At 41.0% G+C, this 26,376-nt stretch overlaps 1 protein-coding gene across 25 annotated transcripts in view; it reads left to right on the top strand.

Moving 5' to 3' along the window:
• TSPAN4 (tetraspanin 4) overlaps nucleotides 1-26,376 on the top strand; it is a 413,364-nt gene that overhangs the window by 66,784 nt on the left and 320,204 nt on the right. For 20 of the 25 annotated variants that reach the window (XR_008437696.1, XM_053981277.1, XM_053981253.1 and 17 more), the window contains one exon: nucleotides 369-463. Coding sequence is in view for 11 of the 25 variants with exons in the window: in XM_053981253.1 (XP_053837228.1) it covers nucleotides 369-463 (95 nt within the window). In the remaining 14 variants the exon portion in view is untranslated. Of the gene's footprint in view, nucleotides 1-368; nucleotides 498-3,027; nucleotides 3,181-25,127; nucleotides 25,186-26,376 lie in introns of those variants that run through there. The other 5 variants (XM_053981279.1, XM_053981271.1, XR_008437700.1 and 2 more) reach the window with 4 other exon arrangements.

Genomic DNA, 26,376 nt, shown 5'->3' with positions numbered 1-26,376 from the left:
ACTCTTTACCTGGACTTTTCTCTACATGCCCAATGTGCCTTATTTTCTTGGCATTGCACGTTCACTCTCACATTACTAGTTTGTAAGTTTAGTCAATGACAAAATCACCTCTTTTAAATGTTTCTTTTAAAATTCTGTATTGAAAATGTGCAAGAAGAGATTTTCTCCAGTAAGTTAATGTTTATTTGGTGACCCAAGTTTCATTTTAGTAATCGCCACTGAGGTTGAAGAGTGTGTGGAGAAGTACAGAGGTGAGGTGAAGGGGATTGTGAGAGCAGTAATACTGGATTGAAAAGTTTGTTCCTGAAGTGACTCCTGATGACCACCTGCCTGTTTTACTCATGAATCTGTTGTTTTCTGTCTTGCAGTGGCATCACTGAAGGAGCCAGCTGTTACTGCTGTGGGAGGTCAAGAGCTCCTTCCAATTGCATCGTCTGTGTCATCTGCAAAACCCCCAGTTACAGTGAGTTTCTCCTGCACGCACTCTGTTTTCTCCAGTGAGGATTTGTTAGCTGTAATCTGTGATAATTATGTGTTTCTCTATTTATACTTCGTCAGTTCACTTGCTACTGCAGAAAGCTTTGATTTATGAATCCCAGGCCAAAAGAATACATACACTTTTCATCCTCCCAAACCTCATACTGGAAGCTCATAGTTGCAAATTCTTCTGGCCAGCTGCATACCTTGTGAGGGAAATGATCAAAGACTATGTGCTTTGGGTGAGTGTTCTGATTATTCATCCAATAGCCAAAATGAGAATTGGACAAAATATTTTGTTCCTGAGAACAGCTTCAGAAAGAAAAACTTATTTAAATAAAAAATGGAAAAAGCAAAGAAAATTAAACTTGTTCAGAGTGCCAGGAACACATAAGACCTGTGTGACATCTAGTCATAGGCATGGCAGGTGAAAATAGAGCGTGACTCAGTGCTGGAGTGTTCCTGAGTCTGTACCTAGATATACTCTTAAAATGAGGTAATGGAATTTTCTCTGCAGTGCAAGAGAACTTCCTAATTCAGTGCTATTTGGAAACGGAATGAAAACTCTTGAAAATCCTCATTCCCCCTTTTAGTTTCCACCTAAAGGAAATTAAGAAAATGCTTCCCTAATTCTGTCAGCTGTCTGTGAATGTCCATGTAACATATAACTTGCCTGTGATTCTTTTGTCAATAATTCTCTTCTGCTAATAACTCAGTAGAACAGACTCAGGTGATTTCAGTATTTTGCATAACAATGATAACAGTTGCTTGCAAGGCCATCTCCAGTTTTCAGCCAATTGAGACAATATTTACCTGGCTGGAAGAGCTGAATTGTCTTCTGAATTGGAAGAGTTGAGTATGCCCTGTGTGGAATCCATCTGCAAGACTAGAACAGTGGGAGTTCATCTATGCATGTGGAAGTATTTATTTTGATGAAAACTTGAGGACTAAATGAACAACAAAAAAAAACCCCTCTGAGTGCTTAAGGGGCTGTTAGACACTTGTACAGTTAAATGGCATTGAATGTTGACATGGTCTGGTTTTTGGGTTGTGAGGTTGAGTGTACAGGAATTAATTGTACTCAGGTAATGGATTCTCCTGAGAACTAATAGGAGTAACAAGAGGAACAATGCCTAAAGAGGAAAATGCCCTCGAATCTGTTGAAAGCTTTTAGCAAATGATTTTGGCACAATGTATATTTCTATTCTATGTCAATATTGCAGATGCATAAATTATACATGACTTACAAAATAAGAAAATTTGCTTCTAGGGAGCTCTTGTGTTTTGCTGTAAGGATGGAGCCAGCTTGCAACATATGTAGAGAATATTACCTGTCAGAAATTGAATATTGAGTGAAAGTAATAGTTTTAATCAAGAGTAGTTAAAAGTGAGGCTGAGTTGAAGGAAAAAACAACTGCTCAGCTGGAGGACTTCTTCCAATGCTGCAGACATGCCCTGAGATGCATACTTTCTGTATTAGGAATATTGATCAGGGCCATGGTTGTACTTTGCATTACCACTGTTCTTCCTGATAATTGCAACCAAGGTTTCTTCATTCTTTGAATTCTGCTCCTTTCTCTGTACCCAACTTCAAAACACTTGGTGCTGGTGTATTGGATGAAGGAGAACACTGCTCAAAGGAGCAGCTTCTTGGTTCATGGATAGATAACTGGCAGAATCTACTGGCTGAGGCAAAGACATTCTGGTTTATATCAATTAGTATTTCTGAGAAATAATCTGTAGTGATTGTGGGTGTTTTCTTAAGAGAGTTGCTGTAAAGGGGTATGATTGAGGGCAGGGGCTGTATGCACAGTCTGAGATAGACTGAGCTGAGTGCTGTACCAGGAGCCTGAGACTTCTGAGACATTGTGTTTCTGCTAAGAAGCACCCTTGGCTGGTTTCTTTTAAGTGAAAAAACAGGATTGTTTCCGCACATGTTGCCTATTTTCTATTTATCTTGAGTCAGTGTCCATTTCCTTCTCATTCTTTACAGTGCCGTGGGAAAGCTGAATCCCTCTTGAAACCAGGGAAGCCACCTCCAGTTAAAACCAGCTGACAACAGAGGGATGAGGTTGCAGATGAGTGATGTGAAAGACATTTGTGTCCTACAACATTTGGCTACTGCATCTTTGAGAAGGCAGAACTCTGCAGCTGTAGCTGCTTGAGCAGGGCTCTGTGCAGAGCAGGTCAGCCCTGGTGCAGTGCTGGATGCAGAGTGGATGCTGGTAGCCCTGCTGAAGCATTTGTTTTCCTAACCCACATCACTCTGGACTTATTGCTCTCACTTCATTGTTCCTTTGTTGAGCCATCAGACTTTCTGAACAAGCTGCACAAGTCAATGCATGTTCCTCATGTGGCTTTGTCTTGTGTAGCCTCATCTGTTTAACTCCTCTGGCCTACCTGTTGTATGTTGACATTCAGTGTCTACTTTAGGGTCACAGTAAAGTCTTTCACCTTGCTTTCCAAATGTCACCGGACAAAGTCCTTTTCAGAACCTGGCTACTTCATGGCTGTACAGCCTACCTCAGAATAGTTGCTGTCCCTGATGTGTGAATGAATAAGATCTTTATAGGATTGACAGCTATAAAACATTCCCTCTGAACTCTGAGATGAAAGTGAGATGTTTCCTTTCTCCTTCCAGAGGGCTTGTCTGCTGTAAGAGGAGGGAGGTGGTTTCCTTTCCTAAGATGTAACTCCTATCAGGTATCGTAGCAGTGTCTGTAGCACTCCAGGGCAGCATGCTCTGATGCCTCATGCTATGGGAAACTGGGAATGAAAGGCAACTCTGCCAAGAGGCTTTTGTCTGCGTTGCTGGGATAGTACATGTGACTCCTATGCCATTACCTGGAGCTCGCTGGTGATACAGTGGAAGGGAAATAAGGGAAAATTAAGTTTGGGCTCAAATATTCAGATTGCAAGGATACTCTCTAGAGCTGATCAGCTTGCTTGCTAATGGCATAGCACAGGGAACAGAGAGTTTGTTTGGTTTTGCACTGCAAATATATAAGCCACCCTTGCTTTGGCTTCCAGCCCAGGGCGAAAAGGCTGGCTGATCACCCTGCTCTTTCAGTGTTGACAGCTGTTGTTGTCAGGGACAGATGTGACTTGGGTCCAAGATAGGAATAACAGTGTGAGTGCTTTTTCCTGGCAAGGTAGATTTTTAGGAGATAATGCAGTTTGTCTGTTGCACAGTTAAAGGGAAATGAGAAAGGCTTTTCTGTTCTCTTGGTGAACTTTTCCTCAATTTTTTTTCATGTTGATTCCTCTGATGCCAGGAGATTTGCTCAAATATTCTAGCACTTAATGGTCCTAGATTATATCTTTGGTTCATCCAGTCTCAAACCATTCCTCCTCATTCCAAAACCAGTTATCTTACTAGCAAGGAAGCAGGCAGTTCTGGGATACTACTAGCTCTGCACATCTAAGTCTCTGTTTGATCCTTAAAAAAATATTTTGGAAAGCAGAACAAGAAAACAGTGTAGGAATTTGGTGGGCAGATAAACTGCATTCCTATTTCAGGCTGTTTATTCAAAACTTTAACTTTAAGGCAAAAGTAGGCTATTTTTAACTTGCCTTTTTCTCCTGCATATTAACAAAAACAAATTTCCCTCTCGAAGGAGAGGGTGGAGTTGGGAGGAAGGACAGGTGGAATTGAAACCATTTCATTAAATCAGTTTAAATATCATTAATGCACAATTTTGTTTTTACATTACAGTTCTGAGCACAGAAGAGTCTTTTTACACTTTCCAAACAGGGGAAGCTTTGTGTACAGAGAGGGTGAGTGAGGGCGTTAGAGGCAATGAAGTGGTTATGGGAAGCTTATGACTTCTGCTTGGGGGGAACTGTCAGGAAGGTAATCCAGCTCTCCTGACTCCTGGTGTCTGTGTTTTGATGGTTTATGGTAAACTGCTTCTGAAGCAGAGAGAGCAAGAGCAGCTCCAACAATTTCCTTACTAGGTAGATGTGAATTTGGCTTTAACTTCCATGATTACTGACTTCACTGTGCTGCAGTAGGGATGGCTGAATCCAGGGCCTGTGGATCAGGTTTGTAGGAGGAAGGATAAATTCTTCATACTTTGAGACTGAATGATAACCCAGGAGCTGGTGCAGAGCATTGCTGCTCTTTGAATCTCTTGCACTTTGATGTTGATTCTTCAGTACCTTCTAGTTCTCCCTCCTTCTGTTGATAAGAGCTGAATGATCTTGACAGTGGAACGTGTGTGAAGTTCACCTCTGGTGTACAGCTACACCTCTGGTGTAGAGCTCCTCTTGCTGTCCTGTCTGACTGCACACTTTACTCAAGATTAAATCCTAAATTAAATCCTAAATTATCTCTTCTTGCAGTATTTTATTCCCACACTGTAGGAGAGCTGATGAAAACCAGAAGTTGTCTTTGTGTCTAAAGAAAATAAAACCTTTCCTGTTTCAGAAATACACAGGAAACCTGCCCCAAAACATGTAAACCGTTCTCATCCAGTGATAGCATGTTACCAAGTTACTGAACTATGTGTAAGCTTAGACCTAGAAAGACAACTTGATTTTCCAAGCCTGAGTCCCAGGTAAGACTCCCTGCTCCTGAGGGATCAACATGGGGCAGGAGCCCTTTCTGTGGAATCTTGGGCTCTCTATCTGCTTTCTTTTCCTCTTTGACTTCTCCCACTGGGAAGCTGCTCCAGATCACAGCTACTTCATACTTGGATTTCTCTGACCTCCAGCCAAGAAGAGTTTGTGGTTGGTTTATGTCATTTCTGCACCAAGATAATCCTGTGGTTTAAATGTCTCTTTGCATTTCTTGCAGCTCCCTCTCCTGAAGTGTGTTTGCAAGCAGTGATCCTGTCCTCTGTTGTGCTGTGTTTTGTCAAACAAGTCAAGCTTTCCTGAGATAGGCCTCTTAGTCTAACCAGCACTTCCATGCACCTGCTTACAATTGAGTAAATTGTCTTTGAATTGTGCTGTGACCAGAACAAGTGATAATAAATGTGTGAGAAAGGGCTGCTTGCATTAATGCTGATTTCAACATCTAACCATTAACTTTGGTTTAAGCATGATCATTTATATGTATATATATGTTTGAGCAGAATCCTCTGGTCTTGCTTTGAGGACATCAAGTAATGGTGACTTTCTGTATGAGGATAGTTCTTTCAATGACTGGTTACTTTGATGTTTAACTAGGTACCTTAATTTGAATATGCTGCCTTCAGTCACTGCATCCTGAAATGCCTTTCCTTGTTAGATTACAGAGGCTTTTGTTATCACAAATCTGATTCTGCTTAGAAGTGCTTAATATTAGTAGTCTATGTAAAGCAATTAGTAAATTACAGTAGTTTGTATTTCAGAAATCAAACACTCTTATTCCAAGAAAAAGTCCCTTTTAAGGTGTGTTTGAGTATCCAAAAATGGGTCTCTATCAGCTTGCATCTTCAGATGATACTAGGCACTGCATCAGCAAGAGTATATGCAAAGAATGAAAATAAAGTCCATTATTTATGACCGTCTCTCTGAGATTCCCTGGCTTATGTGAGAGAAGTGGAACTGCTTGGAAATACTTTGCTTCCCCCTGGATTTCTGGCTTCTTTGAAGGTTGTCTTGATCTTTGTGAATAATCTTGGGTTTATACGTTTGATTTCATGCCAGCAAACTAAATCTTTCTGTAATGTGCATTCCTTCAGGCTTTTATATCATGAAGTTTTGAGGGCTTGTTGTAGTGCTGTTTTCCTTCTGCTGGCACCAAAGAAAAGCAGGATATGGTTGTGAGCAAGGCACAGCCTGCTGTGCACAGCGTCAGAGTTTGTTACCTGGCTGTGCTGCCTGTCCGTGAGCGAACTGCGCAATTGCTCCCTGAGTCTGCCTTTAAACTGGGGGCAGTGACACTGTGCCTGGCCCTGCTGAGCTCTTGGACTTCCTAAACCCTTCCAAAGATCCTCTCTCTCACACCTTAGCCATTGGGCTTACAGGGATGGTAACATGGGGCTGCTAGTAGAGATTAGCTTGTGCTCCCAAAACCCACCTGATCTAGCAAGACAACGCTCTCACTGCTGGGAGTACTCCTTAGGATGCTGGTCAGGGGGCTGTGATTTTCTTTTTCCTTCTTTGTGCTCTCCCAATATCTGTTTTTTGTTCCACACTGTCTTTTGTAATATACTCTAAATTAGTGGCTTCTAACCCTTTTGGAACAACAAACACAAAGTTTCTGACAGGCTGAGCTCCTTGTTTGTCATACATCCCTGTTCTTGCATTCAGAGTGCACTAATTTTGCTTATTGGAGAGGCTACAAACATTTATCTTGCTCCTGTGAGCTTCTACTGGGGAACCATTGTGTTGCTCTCAGCATAAGGACTGTTTTTCTTTTGCTTCACAGTGCCTTCCTCTAAAGTCTTGATTAAAGGTGTAGTAATACAAATACATTTGTCCTAAAATCAATTGAGTGTATACCACGTGCCTTAAAAAAAAAAACCTCAAACCCCAATGGATATAAGTTGCCTGAATTTAAACTGAAATCCTACCATGAGAAAACTAATTGGTCTTTCCTTGACTGTTGGAGTTTTAGTCCAGAGCAAAATTATTTTGGCAAAATGCTTTCAGGCACTTAACTTCGATAATTGTGATTTCATTTATAATTATTAATAAATCCTTTCACAATGACAAGGTTTTGCCTTTAGAAAATGCCCATGAGCCACTCCTGCTAGATTACACTGCCAGTATGTGTATGTAATTTATCAGATATGTATGTTAAGAAGGGAGCTTTAACTTTGTAAGAAGGTGTCTTTAACTGGGTATACCTTCTCTTAGATGACTGCCATCCTTGTTCTCTGGGTATCCTTTACATCATTTAAAGAATATCATAAACTCAGCAATAGCATGCCATACATCCCATTGTCAATTATCATTGAATAATTTTTCACATATGCAATTATAGTGTCTTCTACTTTCTCTTTTCACATTTTTCTGGAGGGAGAGAGTGCTCTTCTGCTTTAAAAAGTATTCTTTTCCTGCTTTGTCACAAGTGGTGTTAGTTCATTCTGCATTACTTTTTTAGTTGTTTGCTCTAGTCCTTTAAAAGTGCAATTACATAATTCATATAAATTTAGAAAGGGAAAGATGAAGATCTCTGATGTCTATTTTTTTATCCTCCTTGGAAGCTAGGAAAAATTCAGGTTAGGATTCTGGCAAGTAATTAGCATTTGAAATGGAGGTTAAGGTTGGACAGTTTCTAACGTATGATGGAGGAGATGATTCTGGAGTTTATTTCTCCCAATGAAAGGCAAACAGTCTCTCAGTTTTAATAAATGACTGGTTTTGAATCCAAAAGCAGCTTCCCCATAGCTATGTTTTGTGCTGTTGTTTTTTTTTTTTTTTTTTTTTTTTTTCTTGTCAAAGAAGGTCAGTGTCTAGTTTGCTTTGAATTAAGAAGTTAATCAAGCCCTCTGTATTAACCTAGAATATGGGCAGGCAAACAGCCTCTGCTTTGGAATTTGGTCTGAATAAGGCTGATTTTATTTGTTTGAACACTGTGCAACTGCAGGACAAGAAATGGTTGCTGATCAGACAGGCTTCAGCCCATGTGGGATAACTGATCACTGTGTTAGTAAATGCTCCTGCCTAAACAGAGACTTCATCCTGGCTGTGCCCAGCCCTCCCAGATGGAGGGAACACAGTTCAGGGTGAGAGCTGTGCACACACAGTGCACTTGGTCTGTGTAGAGTAGCTGTCATTGTTTCCCAGGTGTGAAGCTTGGGAAACATCCTTGCCCACAGGCTGCTGCTTTCCCTGAGTAGTACCTGGAGAAAGACAGTGACCAGCAGTGGACTGCTCTGCTGGTGTCCTGGTGAAGGTGACACAGTCCTGCCTGTGCTTTTCCCAGAGAATCCCTTGCAATTGAACAGGGAGAGGAGCTCTGGGCTGTGTGGATTGTTCTTGCAACCTACTCCCACCCATCTGTGTTACAGGACAATTCAGTACCTGTCAGGAGAGAGATAAGGGAGCAGCTTAGTGTTCAACTTCTTTTAGGGGCTCATTAGTTTGGGCTTTATGAGCTCTTCTGCCAGGCCATATATTGGGACATTTGCAGTCTACATCATACATCATTAAGTTATATTTAAGGACTCATTTGCCTTGTTCACTTAAAAAAAAAAGGTTGTTTTAACAGAAATCTGGGACTTATCATCTTCGCCTCTGCTCCTGGAATCTGCATTTAAACTTAGGATTAGGAACTGATGGACAGCTCTGATGACATGAATCTAAGGGAGAATAATTCAAAACTGTCAGTCTCGTGACTTTTCCTACGATGCTCTTGAACATCGCTAAGATCTATTTGTATCAATCTGTAGGCTCAGGAATAATGTTGCTTCCACTTGTGTTTTCCTTGCATTTCAAAGGCTATATCTACAACTATATGGGCTGCATCTTGATCCATTTAACATAGATTGCATAGAAGTCTGAGACTTGTGTTTTTATTCTCCAGAGTAAGATTTCCAGTCGTCATAGTGAGAAGTGGATTAATTGCTGCAAACTCCACATGTCTACTTGAATCTCATCTCTGCAGTAATTTTGATTCTTTGAGTCCACCATTAGCTTCAGATGCCTATAGCCCAGCTGTCTGCCTCTGACTGACTTATATGAGCTCTCCTTCCAGACAGAAAAGAGAAAGAGATATTTTAGAACATAGTTCATCTGACCCTACTTTAGCCAACTGCTTTTGAAACAGATGAATCCTGTCCTGCAGGTGACTGTTTCTCTCCACTGACTGTCATGTCAGATGTTGATGTCAACATTTGCTGAAATGAATCCTGTATGAAATATATCCAGTTTTAAATTTAACTGATTAGGTATTTTCATTGAAGTGTAGTTCCCAGCCAGCAAACACATCCTGGTGCCCAGGGAGCTGGTTGTGTGCTATAACCTTCTCTACTTTTATTCTCCAGCTCTTTATCTAGAGAGTGAAAATTATTCCATCATGACAGGAACATTGGCCTTTAGAAAGCTCCTTTTATCTACAGAAATACTTTCTGTGGTATTTTTCCACTTCTGCTTATCCATCTTAGTGCTGGATTAACTTCAGAAAGACCTTGTATGGAACTCTGAGGCACATTTATTTCTTTGACCAGTAAATCAGTATTATAGTTTCCTGGGGACTGGAAAAGAGGGTATTATTATGAAGTTATACTAAGTCCACTTTCCTGAATGCTGAATTTCTGAGGAAAAGATATAAATCTCCCTTGTGCAGGAGAAGAAGCTATATGAAAAAGACTTCAGATGCCTTAGTCTCTTTCTGTTTATGCTTGCTTGCCATTCTTTTCTACCTTCCTCCCTTTCCTCAGGTGTGCTATATATTACTTAATCTCCTTTGAGGTAAGTATAGCTTCTTTGTTGCTGTGTGGAACACATTAGTATTCAGAAGAGCCTTTTTCTGTGTCAGAGCCAATATTTTGCTTCTTTGTAACCCTAACCTTCTTGGAACTCTCCAGCTAATATTTTTCTTTCCTTCTGTCTTTTATTGACTGTGGTACATTGAGTATTGCTTCCTTCCCCAGTAACTTTCTGGTTTTTGTTCATGACTAATACATCCATTTTATGAAGGCATGAAGCCTATTTACAGAGGAAAGCAAAGCTGGTTGCAGGGGCTTGATGGAAGTGACAATAGGAAGCACAGGCTCCCGAATCATGTGTAGATGAGGTCTAGCATGCAGCAGAGAGGCACAAATTCTGTGGCTCCACAGGACCCTTCTGGCTGTGTCTGGTCCATCTGGGAGGAGTTGTGCTCAGGCTTGCTGGCAACGGTTTAGGTGAGCAGAGAGGGTGACAGTGGGGTTCCATTCCCCCAGCTCATGCCAGAGGAAAGGAAATCCCAGCTGCTTTGCACCTCTGTGTCTCTTCCCCACCATTCTTTTTCTGCTTGCCCTGCAAACTGTGTCAGGAAGAAAATTTATTCTTCCAATGCCAATACAAAACCCAGCATGTGGAGCTTTGCATCCTGTACCTCACCCCCCCCCCCCTTTATTTTCTTTCCCTGTGTCATTCTTCTGTTTTACTGTTATTTTAGGAGACACTGAAGGAGTTCCAGTAACTGAAGCTTGTTTTCACATAACTTTTCTCCTCTTCCCTCCCCTCCTCACTGTAGTCATACAGCCTTGACACAATCTCATTGCATGCATGTTTTAGAAGGCTTGAAATTCTCATGGCATGCAAGGGAGGAGGGATGATTTACCTGCTTTGCAAATATTTAACATCATCTTCACATGTTGAAGCTCTCAAATTATTTCTGCCAGGATCTTCTCATCCACAGCAGATTTTTGGACCACAGAACTGACATATATGGGGCATAATAGGCTGTGCAGCAATACCTGGGAAGTTTTCTGGTGTGGAGAGGGGATCTCACCAGCTACTTTGGTTCTGGTTGGGATCCCCTGAAGTTCTAGGGAGATAATTCTTTGGGTTGCCAAGGTATTCTGGTAGAGAGGGATTAAGAAAAGTTGACAGCTGATTGTGGCTGTAAGGAAAAAAACTTTTTTATTTGTTTGGGAATATTATTCCAGATCACCCTTCCTTTTGTCATAGGTTAAATGTGGTTGTAGCTTCTCTGGTTTCATCTGACATGCACAGGGCCTGAAATGCAGACCTGTGATTCAGGGTTGCAGACCAGTGTTTTAAGCGTCTGTTCCGGCATCTCACTAGCAGAGTTGTCTTGTTCACAACTGGTCTCTTAAAAGATACAGTTAACTTGTCACATTTAGGCCACCTAGTCACTGGTTCAGTCAGTGTTGTTGGTTATTTGCAATGAAGTCCAAAACACACCTTCAAGTAACATTTATTTTTGGGCAATCCAAATTTTAATAACTCTCAGGCTGCTCTATAATTTGCAGATAATCTAGTCTCAGTTTTGTACCTTCCTTTTGGTGCTCTCCCAGCCTTACAGAAATGTTATCCAATCAAAACTGGTAATGGTCACCCATAAGCTGTTCAGAAACTTTTGATTTTCTGCTTTAAAAGTGCTGTAAACCTAGTTCATAGATGACAAATCTGGCCACCTAGGCAAATAAACAAAAACAATCAACACACCAGAATTTTTCAAGATGCGGTAAAGCTCTGACAGGAATAGAGCAGTTGGAGAGAGTTGGTGGTGGGGAAATCTGACAAGTTAATTTATTTTTGGTGTTTTAATTGGATCAGTTGGGAGACAGAAAGAAAAGATGGTGCAGGAGACAAGAGTCATGGAGTCCTGGGAAAGGGGAGCAGGAAAGGAACTGTAAACATGACCAGCAAAATAATCTACTTTGTGTGCAAATTCCATTTAAATGTAAATTACCCAAAGTGATTTTTAGTGGCATTTTTTACCAGCGCAGTGTAGAAAGACAGAATTATTTCCCCCCTTGTTTAAATATGTGATGCAGACAGCTGCAGAGAGCTATAAACATCCCTCATCTCTCTACCTCCTCACACCCACTTTCCTTTAGGCTCCTTGGAGCTGTTCCCTGCAGCAATGCTTCCAGGTAGTGACAGTGTGGATGTTCACTTCAGTCACCAGAGCCCTGTCAGGGCCAATTAGCATCCTAATGACTGGCATGTACCATCTTGGCAACATTCAGTCTGTGCTCTGTACCAGGGGACCTCTCCTCTTAAGAACCCATCTTGTCTCATCTGGACCATACTGGCCATAGAAACCTGTAAAAAAAAAAAAAAAAAAACAAAAAAAACAAAAAAAAAAAAAACAGAAGAAAATTTCCATTTCATCTTGTCTTCTGAGTCCCAGGGGCTTTAGCACTGAACAAATATACTGTCCCTTCTTTTTGCTGAAAATGATGAATCTTGGCTTCAGGGATGGGACTCAAATCAAACCACTGCTCTTACAGGTACGGAGGACTTTAGGCTGAAACTTCAGTGAGGCAAAGTAATGCAGTACTTGTTCTTCAGAGCTTTGTTGAATAAGAGCAATCAAAGACCAGCCACATAGTCTAAATATTGAGTACCTGGCCAGTATGAAGACTAAAGTGGTACTTTCCTGAAATTACTGCTACCTGTTGTTTGGTGGTCTGCTGCAAAATCCACTCCAATAGCTTCTGCTGTCAAAACTGTGCTTTTGTCATTCAATCAAACCAGAGCTGAATGCAGTGCAGAGATGTTTTGAGTAGCACAGACGAGGGCATGCAGGTGAGGAGATTTAGGGGAGGTTTCACAGCAACTCGGTGCATAGTGGGAGTCCAGGGTGCCCCTCAGCACACTTTGTCAGTGTGGAGATTGTCATGTCTTTGTACTCTGCTCTGCCAGACTGGAAGAGGAACATCTCTAGCAGCAACAGAGTTAAATGCTGCAGTATTAAATCACCCCATCCCTGTGCTGTGTTTTATTGTTCAGTGACAGCATGCTTTCAAGAGAAACTCATGCATCTATCCTGATTTTCAGCCTTAAAAGTCACTCTTTCTTCTTGTTAATATGGCATTGCTGTCCAATTCTGCCATGTCCTAGCTCTTAAGTAGCTGAAATGCAGCACTGTGATGCCAGGGCCAGCTGGTTGGCACAGCTGGCACAGCCACACTGGGTCATCTGGAGGGAGAGGTCAGCAGTTTAATGGCCCTTAAAAGGAGCCAAATCAGTGGTGATGCCAAAAAGCAGCTGAAGGGTAGTGTGTTACCATGGCTGGACTGAAGCTGCAGGAGAGAGGATTTCAGTTAGTGGGGCTGTGGAGGTGGCACCTTTCACTGGTAGCAGAACACTTTACTACTTGAAATGACATTGCTAACATTCTGAGGACAAAGAAATATTTTCTTCCCTGTAAGGGGCAGCAAATCATGAGTGTGAACTCTGGAGAGTAAGTGAGCAAGAATTATTATTTTTAAGGTCATAATTATCCTTAAAACCCACAAAACAAAATAGCCCTGCCATTCCCTAGCCCAGTGTGCAAGGCTGAAAGACAGCACATTAGCATATCCACATGGTGCATATGCTATTTTTAACATTGCTGTGAGAATTTTCCTGAATTTTTTGAATGGTGTTTGCATTTACTATCAGAATGCTGTCATAATTGCTATGATGACTTTTTAAATCCTAAACTTAATGTTTTCATTGATCTTCTGCAATGTCACAAGAACTTGATGGCCAGGAAGGCTGCAGCTACATAGATAGGAGCACTGTGTTTGTTCAAGTACTTGCCTGCACTTCTTCTCTCTTTTGGATATGTCCCTAGAAGACCTAAACCTGTGCCCTGGAGCCTTTTCTTGGGAGTGCCATCTTGAATGTCATGGTATCTGCTTCAATCTGGTTTGTAATGCATTGAGCCAGCTTTCATGAATAAGGTACAGTAAATCAGCAAGGCTGATTGACTGCATGCTCACAAAGTACCCAAACAGAAGCCCTCTTAAAATGGCCCAATGATTTGAATTCTTCCTTTTGTGATCTCTTATGTGCATGATTTAGTTTGTAGATACCTCTGAGATTGATGCCCTCTGTCCCTTTCTTGTGGGTCCCTGAGCATCCCCAAATCTGACATTTTAGGCATCACATAGTCACAATATGCTGCTTTCTCAGGGTATCTTGTATTAAACTCTACTGAAGGTCACACTTAATTTTTCTTTACAAACACAGAAGCCAAAAATTTAAAATAAAACAGCCTCTAATAAAAGTGTGACTATTGTATAATGATCTCTCTTGAGAAGCTTAGGTGCTTAGTGAAGTGTCAGGTATTAGATGAAATGGAGAAAGTTGGGAGAGCTGATGTAAAAAGGGATAACAACAGGGCAGATTTTTCCAGCATTAGTCTGTCTGTATTCCTAATCCTTACCTAGAGCTATTCTACCTCTCCCTTCAGAGTAAGGAAGTAACTAGGTTTCTGCGAACTGTTTAACAAGAGGAGAGTGCCCTGCTGCTCTCCAAAATGTGTATGGGAAGAGAGCATGTAAGCTCCAAGGCAAGGGTTCAAGGCCCTGACACAGATTTTCGGCAATTAAGCACGCATATCACCTGGAAGCCAGGGGCTGGGTAGTTGTCCCTGCTGCAGAGAGGGGCAGAGCCATAGCATGAGCCTGCCCTCCTGTCCCAGTGGAGCTTCTCAGCCTTCAGAGCCAGCTGGTTTCTTAGGGCTGGAGCCAGAGGCTGAGTTAGGGATTCAGGACTGAGGCTAGAGGGTGATCCCAAACTGCCCAGGAGAATGTAAATCTCATTGGTGTGACTATAGACATATCTATTGTGGCCAAATCTGCAAAAATCCTATAGATCTCTAACTCCCACTGATCTTGAGAGGGTTAGGTGCCTATGTGACTTTGTATATCAAAACTGCCTGCTTCAGTTCTTCTATTGCACAATCAATAGAATACCACATCATCTTTTTACCTCCCAGTCTGGCTTTGTAAAGATGCAAGGGATTTATCCTGAGGATTTGTTTCTAAATCAGCAGGAACATGCTCTCAGTTGGGACTCTCATCACAGGGTAATTATTGCTTTATGTCAGGGTACAGAGCTGTCACACACAGTTTTCTGCTCAAGCACATAGTCAAACGTCAGTCTGCAGCTCAAATATAGTGAAACCAATAATCTGAGTACTCAGTGGTTTTCTGTAGTGCAGGACAATTCCCAGCGAGTAATATAAATGTAAGAGCCTTTCTAATGGAAGCAAACTACAATCCTGTGATTACATTAGATGTTTCAAATGGCTCTGTAAAGACTTGGCAACTGTGTATTTTTGAAGCACACTTATTCTTGGTACAGCTTAGATCCTAGCTGAGTGATGAATTAATTTAAACTTTAAAATGAACTCCTTGTCCTGATGTCAGGATCTATTGTAATCTAAAGATGACTTGTAAGAGAAAACAAATATTTATTTGGCTTGTGAATTTTTTTTTCATCATGCAGTCAGTAAAAAGAGCACAAAGAGCAGACACTTCTTGAAAGCATCAGTGGTGGCTGAAGGAATACTAAAACAAAAAACATTCCAAATATGAGATCCATGTAGTTCTTTCAGACTTGCAAAATTTCTTTCAGATTGAAGTTCCTTTTCTTTCAAGTCCACTTAAATTAAACACTGGAGATAAACCTCTATATTTGTTTCAGAGTTTCAATGTCCTTTCCAGGTAAAGTGCAGGAGCTTGCAATGTCTATTCCCAGGGTGCTTGTGGAGGAAACTTGCAGTTGGCTATGCCAGTTACAAAAAGCTGGCTGCTAAAGAGCTAGGAAATTGAGAGCTTAGGGTTAAAATTTATCCAAATTCTTGGAAGGAAGAAAGCTGCCATCTTCTTGCTACTCACAAAATTCATCTTTTCCAATTGCTGAGACTGATTTTAATCCCAGTATTTAGTCTGTATTTGTCTGTACAAGTTTTTTTACCAAGTGACTGATAATGTCTTGTCTCAGCATCATACTGTAAATCAAAACCAACATGAATTGATATGATGGCTGATTTTTGTCTGGAAGCAAAATATCCACCCTAGCATTTACATTTTTTGAGTACAGACAATGGGGTTTTGTTTATTTCCCACTCCACCCTTATGCTTACTGCTTTTTTCACTCATTCTGTATATGTATTTAAGGGGTTTTGATGAGTCTCTGTGGAGTTAGCTGGTGTACCTTGTGTTTATTAGGATAAATGTTTTTTCAGCAATAATCTTGAATACCAATAATGGATTAATAACTTCTGCATGTGACTTACTGCATTTGTGGTCTGCATCTTTCCTAATGTGGCATCGTGGCATGGTATTTAGACAAAGCCTTTTCATGAGGGAAATTTGGTCTCTGTCTGCCTTTGAGTTTGGGCTTGTTGTGGGCAGAACTGTGGTAACAAATTCCTGGTCTGTCCAGCTGTAAGAGTCCTTAGAATGTCCATAGCTTAATTCTGTGGCTGCAGCCGTTTGAGGGAACATGTGAAAAACAACTGTGTCAGCATGCACACTGTAACCTTCTTCATTTACTGGAATCTGCTGGTGGATCTGACACCCTGACCAGTCACTTCTGTGTTGCATTTCAGGGTCTGGGACTACTGTGGAAATCAGCAGTTCTGCAGTGGGATTGCATGAAATAGAAAACAGAACTACATTAGGTGTGGCATAAGCTACAAGTTGTTTTTCTGTTAGAATATATTCATTCTCTGTTTTGAGTATTTTCGTTTGGCTGCAGATTTGTAGTGAAGCAGTATGATGTACTTACACATTATGGCCAGCAAAGAGCTGAGCTTCTGAGCTTGGTTTTGGGACCAGTGTATAAGGTCTTTGTGCTAGGGTTCTGGAATAGGATTGGTAGCAGGACTGCCATGCACTCTGTAGTTCTGCTGGATGAAAGGATGTCAAGATACAGTAGTTACCTCACAAGAAACTGCAGAAAAGATACTTCTGGTCTTCTGTTCTCAGGCTTTCTGAGCTGTGTCTCATTCTAACCAAAGAATCTGTAGAGCTGGATGGACTAATTTCTAAGCCTCACCCTGTGCAGCCCTGGGTGGCTTGAGAAACAAATGTGTAGTGTAGGGGAATAGTGGCCAGAACATGAGTTTTGAGGACCAGGCTCTATTGTTGCAAATTAGATGAAAGTAGGTTGATTTCATTTCTGTGCCTGGGAGGGCCAACAACTTAAATGCTGTCACTGACTGCCAGGAAGGCAGCTGTGCCCTTCTGGTCCATTGTGGCTGGCTGATTGCGAGCTCAGGCAGTACTTAAAATGCAGTCCTTCCAGGACTGCCAGCATTAAGGTGCCAGGGCACAGTTCTACAACAGTGGTCTGCAAAATGTCTGGTTGTGCAGTTCATTCTGGCCTCTGTGGCTCCTGAGACAGTTCATTGTCTGTTAGAGCTGTATGTTTTCTCCCTGTTCCATAAATTTGGTTACAAATACTGTTTCTGGCTTATTACTTTGAACATTTTTTCTGCCAATTCACAGGGCTTCCTTTTCCACCACCCAAGTGCAAAACACTCATCTTTGTTGTCAGCTCTTCATAGCCTACCCCTGTCCCATGTATCTTGTCCTGTGCAGCACTGAGACATCACCCCCATCTGCTCTGTCAGCCTTGAGTCCTCATTTGTCATGCAGTTCTGAAAAACCTCCTTCATGTTTTCTTCTGTGTCACATCTGGCAAGAGGAGCTCTACTTAAAGGTCACCAAAACTGACAACTTTTCTCATTCTCAGTCCTCCCATAGCACTCTCCTGTGCCAGCAGGAAGCTGGGAGATGGTGAGACAGCTGCTGCATGGGGAGTACCTGCAAAGCTCAAGGGAGAAGCTGCTGAGTGACAGAACTGCCTGTGTCCCCCTTTCTTCGCCCGTGTCAGTTCTCTGTTGCTGCCCAGGGAGGATTGGGCTGTGGAAGGAGGAGGAGCACTGCCTGCTGGGGCTGGCCTGGTCCCTGCTGAGCCACTCTGCTCCAGCTCCTCCAGTAGAGGCAAGGCTGCCTCTGTGCAGTGCTCCTCAGCCTTAAGTAAGGGGTGCCTTCCTAAGGAGCTTTGAGCTGGGGGGTGATGCCATCCTGACAGGCTCCTTCACATGTGTCCCTCACAGCTCTGTGAATTCCCCCAGGACAAGTCCTTTAGGGCAGGGACAATGTCCAGTAAATCTGTGTCCACTGGGTGCTTAGCAAAATAGGCAGGAATGCCCAACAATTCCTTCACTAGTACAATGCTGCTCACTATAAGCTTGTTTAAGGTCTGTCCTTTCTTGCCATGGAAAAGCACAGTGAAATTTGTATTTTGCTAAAGAGGGAGCGCATATTCCTTAATCAATGAGAGAAATAGTGCTGGCTGTAGGTTCAGTACTAACAGCAACCAAAGCACCCCACCAAAAGAGAATTTTTCTCCATTCCACTCCCTTGGTAGACAGTTTTATGGGCTTTTTGTCTCATTGTATTTTATTTGCCCCAGTTGTTTGTATATATAAAGAGACTAAAATAGAATTATTGAATGAAGTGCCCAGTGTTGAATCTTTCTGTTTCTCATGTATGGCTTCACACGGATTTTTTTTTTAATTTTTGTTTATAAGACACTGTGTATTGTACCCTCTCCCAATGGTTGCACTCTCCCAGAGGAGCTAGAGTATGCTTCTAATTCTTTTTCCTTAGCTGACTGTAATTCTGTTCTAACCTGGGAAATATTTCCTTTTTGTGTGGCCAAGTGCTACGTGCAGCTCTATTATTGATATATGTGCATCACAATTAAGGGTCTGATTGAGAATCTGCATGGGACTGTGAATCTTTCATTGATTTTTTTCTATAGGTTTTGACTGTACCTCTAATTACCTGTAGTTCTCGGTGAATCTGTGCTGCTCTGTTTACTTTGCTTGATGAGATAAGGATCATTTTTTTCCTAGGTGAGATGTATTCTCAGGAGCCTTCCTTTTTTTCACCTGTGCAGTGATCACTTTATATTTTAGCAGCCTGATGCTAATAAGTGCTTCAGCATTAGCTATGCCTTGGGGACAAAGCCACTGTAATACAGCCCTGATGTGCCCGTGGGTTTCACATGTTCCTCTCAGCCAGGGTGTAAGTGGATGAGTGTGGCTGCCCTTAATCTACATCAATGCTCCCCCTATACTATGTTTGTGAAGGGATGACATGGCACTCTGTACTTCACTTATCTTGCTCATCTCTTATGGTCCTTCCTTGTTGATCCCTAGTTGCTATAGTGAGTTTTCACTGTGCTCCTCTTTACCTTTTGTCCCACTGATATTTTTGCAGCTTCTTTTTGTGTATGTTTGGCTTTTCTATCCCCATTTTTACCAGTGGTTTCTATTCTTGCCTATATGGATGTCACTTTTTATCTTACTCCTTGGTGTTTTGTGGCTTTTTTTCATCTCATGTGGCACTGGACAGGCAGTTGGACCTCCTCTGTGGAGGTGAGTGGGTGCTTTGGATGTGCATCTAGCTAAACAAAGATCATCAACTCAGTCTTCCCTGACAGCTGGAAGGAAGATTAGGGGAGCAGGATTTGTATCAGGATGGTTCACGGATGTCACAGTTAAGGCATTTGGTTAAGTAAGTGTTCATGGGGATAGACTGTAGCCTGGTGAGCCTGAGGAACCAAGCAGCTAGACTAAAGGAAACATAGAACTGAGAGGCAGTGACATGTGCTTTGCAAAGATTGCAAAGTCCTTGCTCCTGTTTTGAACACAAGCACTCAGTTTCTGCAGAATCTGAATTTTATCTGTAGCCCACATTAATTTATTGCGTTCATGGATTGAGCTGGCTGCGTTCAGTGTGTTGATTGAATGGAGAGATGATTTAAAAACATGAAGTGTTCTGGAGAGAGATTAAACTGTTTCCTTGTTCAGTATTTCATATCTCTCTATCAGCCATGAAAATTGAAACTGCAAATATTAATAAATTAATTGACACATTTGCTACTCTCATTGTAATGATGCAGCCAATCCACAAGCAGTTATATGATGAGTCATATCTTCAGAAGCTGGAGATATTTTTTAAATCATGAGGTTAGTTTTGTTTTTAATTTGCCTTCTGCTTTATGAATATTTAGGCTTCTTAGTACCAGGCTTTCTTCTGCAGTCAGGAGGAGCAGAAACTTAGTTTGTCTTTTTTTTTTTTTTTTTTTTTTTAATGACAGGGCACTTATGCTCAAGAGGAGACTTACCATAATAGTAACAATTGACACTTCTACAGTTTTCTCTGTATTCTTATACTTATGATGTAAAGCATTTTAAAGATTCGGCTTTCTGTGACAAGCAGTGAATAATGTTAATTGAAGATTCTTGAAAAACTTTACAGTTGGCACTTCCCCCCTCCCCTGTTCTTTCTCTCCCCCTCTCCCCCCCCCACCCCCTTTTGCCAAATTTAGAAGTTGTTATAACATCATCAGCCATTGTTTTCTTGGTGTCAGTGCACCAGGACCATGGCGCTTTGGACAGGAAACCTTAGCAGGGTAAATTCCCAGAACTTCCTCAAAGATCTTGTTGCAATTTTTTCCCCCCTAGTTTAGCTATTTGTGTGGGAGGATTATTTTCCTAATGTTTTTGATGGCTGTGTTAGAGCTGTCTAGGGCCTGATACTAATAAATCACAATGGTGTTATTAAAAAAATTACAGTAGCCAGATTTTAAAGCATTTTGAAGTGTTGTAGTTACTTTGAATACTGAGTGGCCACACAGTTAAAATGAATCACCCCTGAATACAAAGTATTGCATGTAAAAAGAAAATAACCATCTTCCCTATCAAAAACCCCACAAAGTATGTGAAGGTAGTAATGATGAGTCATACCTCAACTAATGCTGCCTTGGAAAAATTGCTCCTAGTAAGTCTTTGGAAGAGTAAGCACCGTGTTCAGGGGTGATTAAAGAGGCAAATAAAATGAAAGATTTTTTTTCTGCTGTGTGTGAATTCATCTATTACTAGACTCGTCAGCCTGGAAAAGAGGTAAATTAGAGGTCGCAGGAAGAGGCTAATGAAATCATGAAGGAAAAAGAGAAGATAAATTGGGGAATGAATGTTCACCTTGCCATAAATAAGGCAAAGAAACTATCCAATTAAACGAGTAGTAGATATTAAGTAAATGAAAATATATTTTCCTGCGACATGGAACAGAACTGTGGAACTTATTGCTACATCGTGTTGTTGAGTATAAAAGCATACACAAACTGGAGAGAGTCATGGGCTGTAAAACAGAATAGATCAACCCCAGCCTCTAGCTGAGGAACCATAAGCTTCTAACAGTCAGCTGGAGCTCTTTAAGGAAGGGAGATATTAAGGATGTATCCCTGTTAAGGATGTACGGAGAGGAAGGTAATACTACCTTCTCTAAGCTTCTGACTCCTACCATCTTCACTTCCATGTTCCTGTGGGGCTTGTTTCTTGTGTTTGTGTGTGAATCTGTGTATCTGAAAAGCCTAGAGTCACAGGAGCACATTCCATTCCCCTTGTCTTCACACAGGCATGCACATTTTTCCTGGAAAGCTTTTCTCTGTAATTGGATTGCATCAGTGTTATTTCAGTGAAAAGGGATCTTGGTGCAGATTACATCGTGCAGAAAAATCCACGGCAATGCACTGAGGAAAATCTCCACTAGTTGTCACTCGATACCCATTTTAAAGCTGACTTCAAGACCAGTTCGAGCTTCTTACTCTAAGAATTATGTCCTGGGCCCCAAATAGCAAGTATGCTGGGACAGGTTTTGCCATGGAGTCTCTGTAAAATGTGGTGATAGGGATAAGTTTAGATGCAAGAGATGGCAGTACGTGCAACTGTTGTTCTGCGGGTTTTGGCTTTCTAAATAATTACCCTTAGCAGGGTGTTGTCCAGGGTTGGAGCTATTGAGGGGCATGGTGTGGGAACTGCTTTCCATATTCTGCATGCCAGCTCCTCCCTCTGGAGAGGTGATGATCCTGATGGACACATTCCCTCCAGGAGGACAAGTTACAGAAGAGTGAAAAGGGTATGGTGATGCCAGGGTTGACTTGTGATCAATGTTTTCTTGGGCTAGCAGGAAAAGGATTGTGGCAAAAGGGTGCCAGTAGTGATAAAGAGGAAGGGGCTCAGTTGAAGTATTTTGCAGCTTATTCTCAGGTTGGTTTTCCTTCTCTGGTTTTGCATTGAATGAGCACCTGGATTTTTAACCTGAAGAATGTAAACACTTTCATAACTCCATGTTTTGCCTGTTGGTATTTCTTTGGTACTTGTATACAAAGCCAGCATGAGTTTGAGAAAAATAGTAAATTTCATAAACTGGATAAACATATTTTTTCTTCTTCTATCTTTACCTCCCCCTGCCACAGATTTAGTTTTGAAGATCATGTGTTTTATTGTTTATATTGAAGTAGCATTGCGTTAAACAAATCATGTTCTGCACTGGTTGGTGCATGATGCTGTGAAGAAAGGAAGAAAGAGCTACTGGTTGTCTTGAGAAGTTTGCTGTCTGAGTGAATCACAAGAAAATGCAAACATGACATAATTCAGGCTTTTAAATCTTTGTTATGTTTGCAAGGTACTAGTCAGTGATGGAGCCTGGGAGTGAGAGCAGTTAGGATGTCCTGCACCCTCCTCCCACATGCTCACTCTGTAAAGGACCATCACGTGCTCTACCATGTGTACACTGGACAGAACACAGAGTAAAGCAGCCTGAGTTGCTGTGGCTGGAAAGGTCTGACATATTCTTGTTCCTACAAATCAGTTGCTGTTTCCAGTTGCTCAGTGCTTGAGTAGAAACAAAGCTAGTTTAAAAGGGAAGAAAACCCTAACAAACAACAACAAAAAACCAAACCAAAACCAAACCAACAACAATTAAAAATTGCACCCCAAGTCGACACACAAAATCAAACCCCCTCCCATTTTTCAGGATTTAAAGATATTTCCTTTTTAAAGTAGTGAAATGGAAATAATTTATTTTTCAAACTCTTGTTCACTGTAATGGCAAAGGTGTTATCCTTAGTTACTGCTATAAAATTTAATTGAAAATGTTCTGCAATCCATTCTCCTCTTCTCTTGAAAGCAGTAAAGACAATCATCTCAAACTGAATTGCTTTCAAGGCGTTTCTTCCAGGTTAGAGAATGTTTCCTGCTCCAGCTACCATTTCCTTTGAAATAATTGTATTTTAGAAATGCTGTGAGCCCAGGCCACCAAAATGAATGTCAAGGGAACAAAATTCTGTTTGAGACCAATGGGCATGGTGTTCATGCATTTGTATCCTAAGACTTACTATGTTATATTTTTATAATGAGAAAAGATGGGGATATTTATTTGCATGACAAATGAGTATCTTTTTATCTCTATTATATCAGCCGATAATTTGATTGCTTTGTTGAAACTTTTATTACGCATCTTTGTCTAATATTTACTTCCGCCTTTAATTTTCTAAAAGCCATTTGAAAACCATGGAGGTTAGGCAATCCCTTCCCCCACATCTTACATTGTAAATGTAGGGGAAAATAATCAGAAACTTCTCATTGCTCTTGATTGCCTTTTAATTATTTTATGCTTTAATTAAGTCTCACCATTCCTCATTAAGGCTATTGTTCAGGAACTGTTTTAGTAATCCTGCACAAGCAGCATCTGTGAAAGCTTTTGGTAGCTGTTGCCTTGGTAAGGAGAATTTTCACTTTTAAAAGCATGTAGTACATGATCAATTTTGGTGCCATGTGTCTCCTGGGGAAGCTGTGGTGCAAAAGACAGAACCCCAAATTTATAGAATGCCTAGGAAACAAGTTCCTGAGGCTGGAGGAGCCTTGCCTGGAAATAATGGTTGTACTAATAAAGTGACCATTTTCATGGTTTATGCAGCACAGTTCAGAATCTGTATTAGCCAATTTGATGGCATTCTTGATCTAAGCCTCTTTGTAATAAAATTAGAGGTGCCAGACAGTGACTTCTTAGGTGCTTACATCATTGTCTCCTGTGGTAGCAATAAGTCTGAAGCAGGGATCAATGTGTTGGGATGCATAGACAGCTCACACCTGCCTGCCTGCATGGTGTGAGAGGGGGGAGCTGCTGCCAAGGCCAGAGATGCCAGTGCTCCATGTGACACCAGTGTAATGACACCTGGAGGGTCTCTCTCTTTCAGCTCAGTCCCTGACTCTTCAACTGTTGCACTGAATTTCATTCCACCACTACTAGACCTGGAGCTCCAGGGAGAAATTCCTGGGTCACTGGATGTGCTAAATTGAACAACTACAGCTGAGAACAACTGCAGCTGCTTAACTAAATTTAAAGTTTAAGTATCACTTTGAAGAGAAGTTTGAGGAGCAGTAAAGTTTTCCATACAAGATCCATGCTGCAGCAGTGCCTAGATAACTGGTAGCAAGGTGAAAGAAGCCTGGGAAGTTGCAGTAGCATTGTGGGAGGTTTTACTAGCTTGTCCACTATACTGGATATGCATTTAGTCTGCAGATCTGTCAAATCAAAGTGCATCTTTGTCTGCTGTAGTTAAACTCTCAGTAGAATGAGCCTCCATCTCTTTGGCTGACACTTGTAGAACATCCTGTTTTTGCCATAAAACTCATGTAAGTAACTTAGCTCAAGGGATTGCCATGAGCATGGTATAATTTGGTTGAACACCTTATGGTGGTCAGTCTCATGTGGGGTCACTCCTCTCTCTTGCACAGAGAAGCAGAGATGATCTGCTGTCTTTGTATGTGTGTATGCAGAAATACCCAAGTAGTGTTGGTGTACACAACACTTCAGGGTTGAAGTTGTGTACAGGTATGTCTCAACCCTAGCTGACATTTTGGGTATTCAGCTGTGAATAAATGAGGGTCTGACTGTCAGTTCATCAGGGAATCTAGTAAATGAGGAACCATCCTAATTAAAATCTTGCTGGTGTGAAATCCTACTAAAAATACTTAGCATCTGCCATGCAGCAATCCTTAAATACTTAACAAGTTTTTGACTTTCTTATGAGGAGGTAAACAGCAGTATCTCCGTTGGCCCAGAGGCTGGTATGCAGAAGAGTCAAGTGACTTTTCTTTGTAATATGCAGTGAACCAAAGCAGAGTTCTTTGATTAGGATTTTGATTTAGTGTTGGAGATCCCCATACATGCAGTCACAGTTATTACAACTTGTGGAGCAAAGTTTTAGCTGTTGTACGTAGAATATGAGTTTTAGGAACTTGTCAATCAAGGAGAGATCAAGTGACTTTTTCTGGAAGAAATGAACAGTCTTAACACTGTTGTGGAAGAAAAGGAGCTCTGCCTGTAAATCCACTTCTTTCTTGCACAGATTTTTTTTTCGTCAGTGGAAGAGCAGAACTGCTTGGTTATTAAGGAAAGAAATTTTTCCTCAATCAAGAATATAAGGACACTTCGAAAAATACAGGTTAGAGCCTTATGTAGCATGTAAACTGTATCAACACTCTCTATGAACGGTTTATTGTATAAGCAGGATACTTGAAAACAGATCAGCAATAAAGTGTAGCCTGACCAAGATCTGTTTGAAAAAGGAGTTGAATAATTGCTGCACATTGTAAAATATTTCGTGGAACGTAAAAGACTCCTTCACCTTCATGGAAATGAAATTACATTTCACATAAACTCCTGGGCACTTACAGCCACAACCTGCCTTTAAGCTAGGAAGGGGTGACAGGGCAGAAATCTGAGGTGAATTTGGGGGTTGTATAGCCTAGGTACATGTTGTGAATAGACTCTGAGAGACTATAGGCAAACATTGATGAAATTCAAGAGAGAAGGAAAATTATGAAAAAACTGAAAGAAATTTAAATTTAATCTTAACAGAAGTTTCTGCTACTTTAGTGTATTCTGATAGGCTTTTTTTGTAGCATCCTGCTTACCAGGCTGTATCTGGAAAACCAGATCATGCTTAGAGAAGTCATCTGGAGTTCTGCTTTAATGAGTATATCTCTAATTCTGACTAAAACATTTAGTCAGAACAGCTGGCAAATACATGTATGGTATTCCTTATTCTTAGCTCTAGGTTTACAAACCTCCATTGCAACACCATTACAAGATTCATAGAATTGCCATATTTTCAACATGAAGCCTTTTTTTTTGACAAGAAAGCTGATTCTGAAGTCACTGAAATATGGGTTATTTCTAAGAGGGCATCTGACTATTCCTAATTCTGCAGATGAAATAACTGATTGCATACTGCAAGTATTAACTGAACAGGCAGCAAAATAAATACAAGGTAGTAAAATTTGCTTCCCTTCCAGCTGAAATGTAGCTGTGGAAGGTGACTGTGATACTCATTTTGGGTAATACAAGAAATGATATTGTATTTTTTATAGATATATATATTAAATAAATAATACAATAAAATTTGAAGGGTAGAAGGAGGAATTGATAAGACCCTTCTGTGAAACTTGAGGAAGACTGTAAGCACAACCCATATAGTACATTTGTTATTATTTATAGACTTTAATTTAAAGGTTTCTAGGTGGGTGAGTTCCAAGACTTCTGTTGTCCTTAAAGAGTTCAGTCTGGCAGTCAGCAAGTGTGTGGTGATCATTCATCAGGTGTAGTGACCTTGAATAAATTTTTGACAGATGCA

The sequence above is a fragment of the Vidua macroura genome, chromosome 6, assembly GCF_024509145.1.
Source record: "Vidua macroura isolate BioBank_ID:100142 chromosome 6, ASM2450914v1, whole genome shotgun sequence".
Taxonomy (NCBI): domain Eukaryota; kingdom Metazoa; phylum Chordata; class Aves; order Passeriformes; family Viduidae; genus Vidua; species Vidua macroura.
This window is presented reverse-complemented; position numbering and strand designations above follow the sequence as displayed.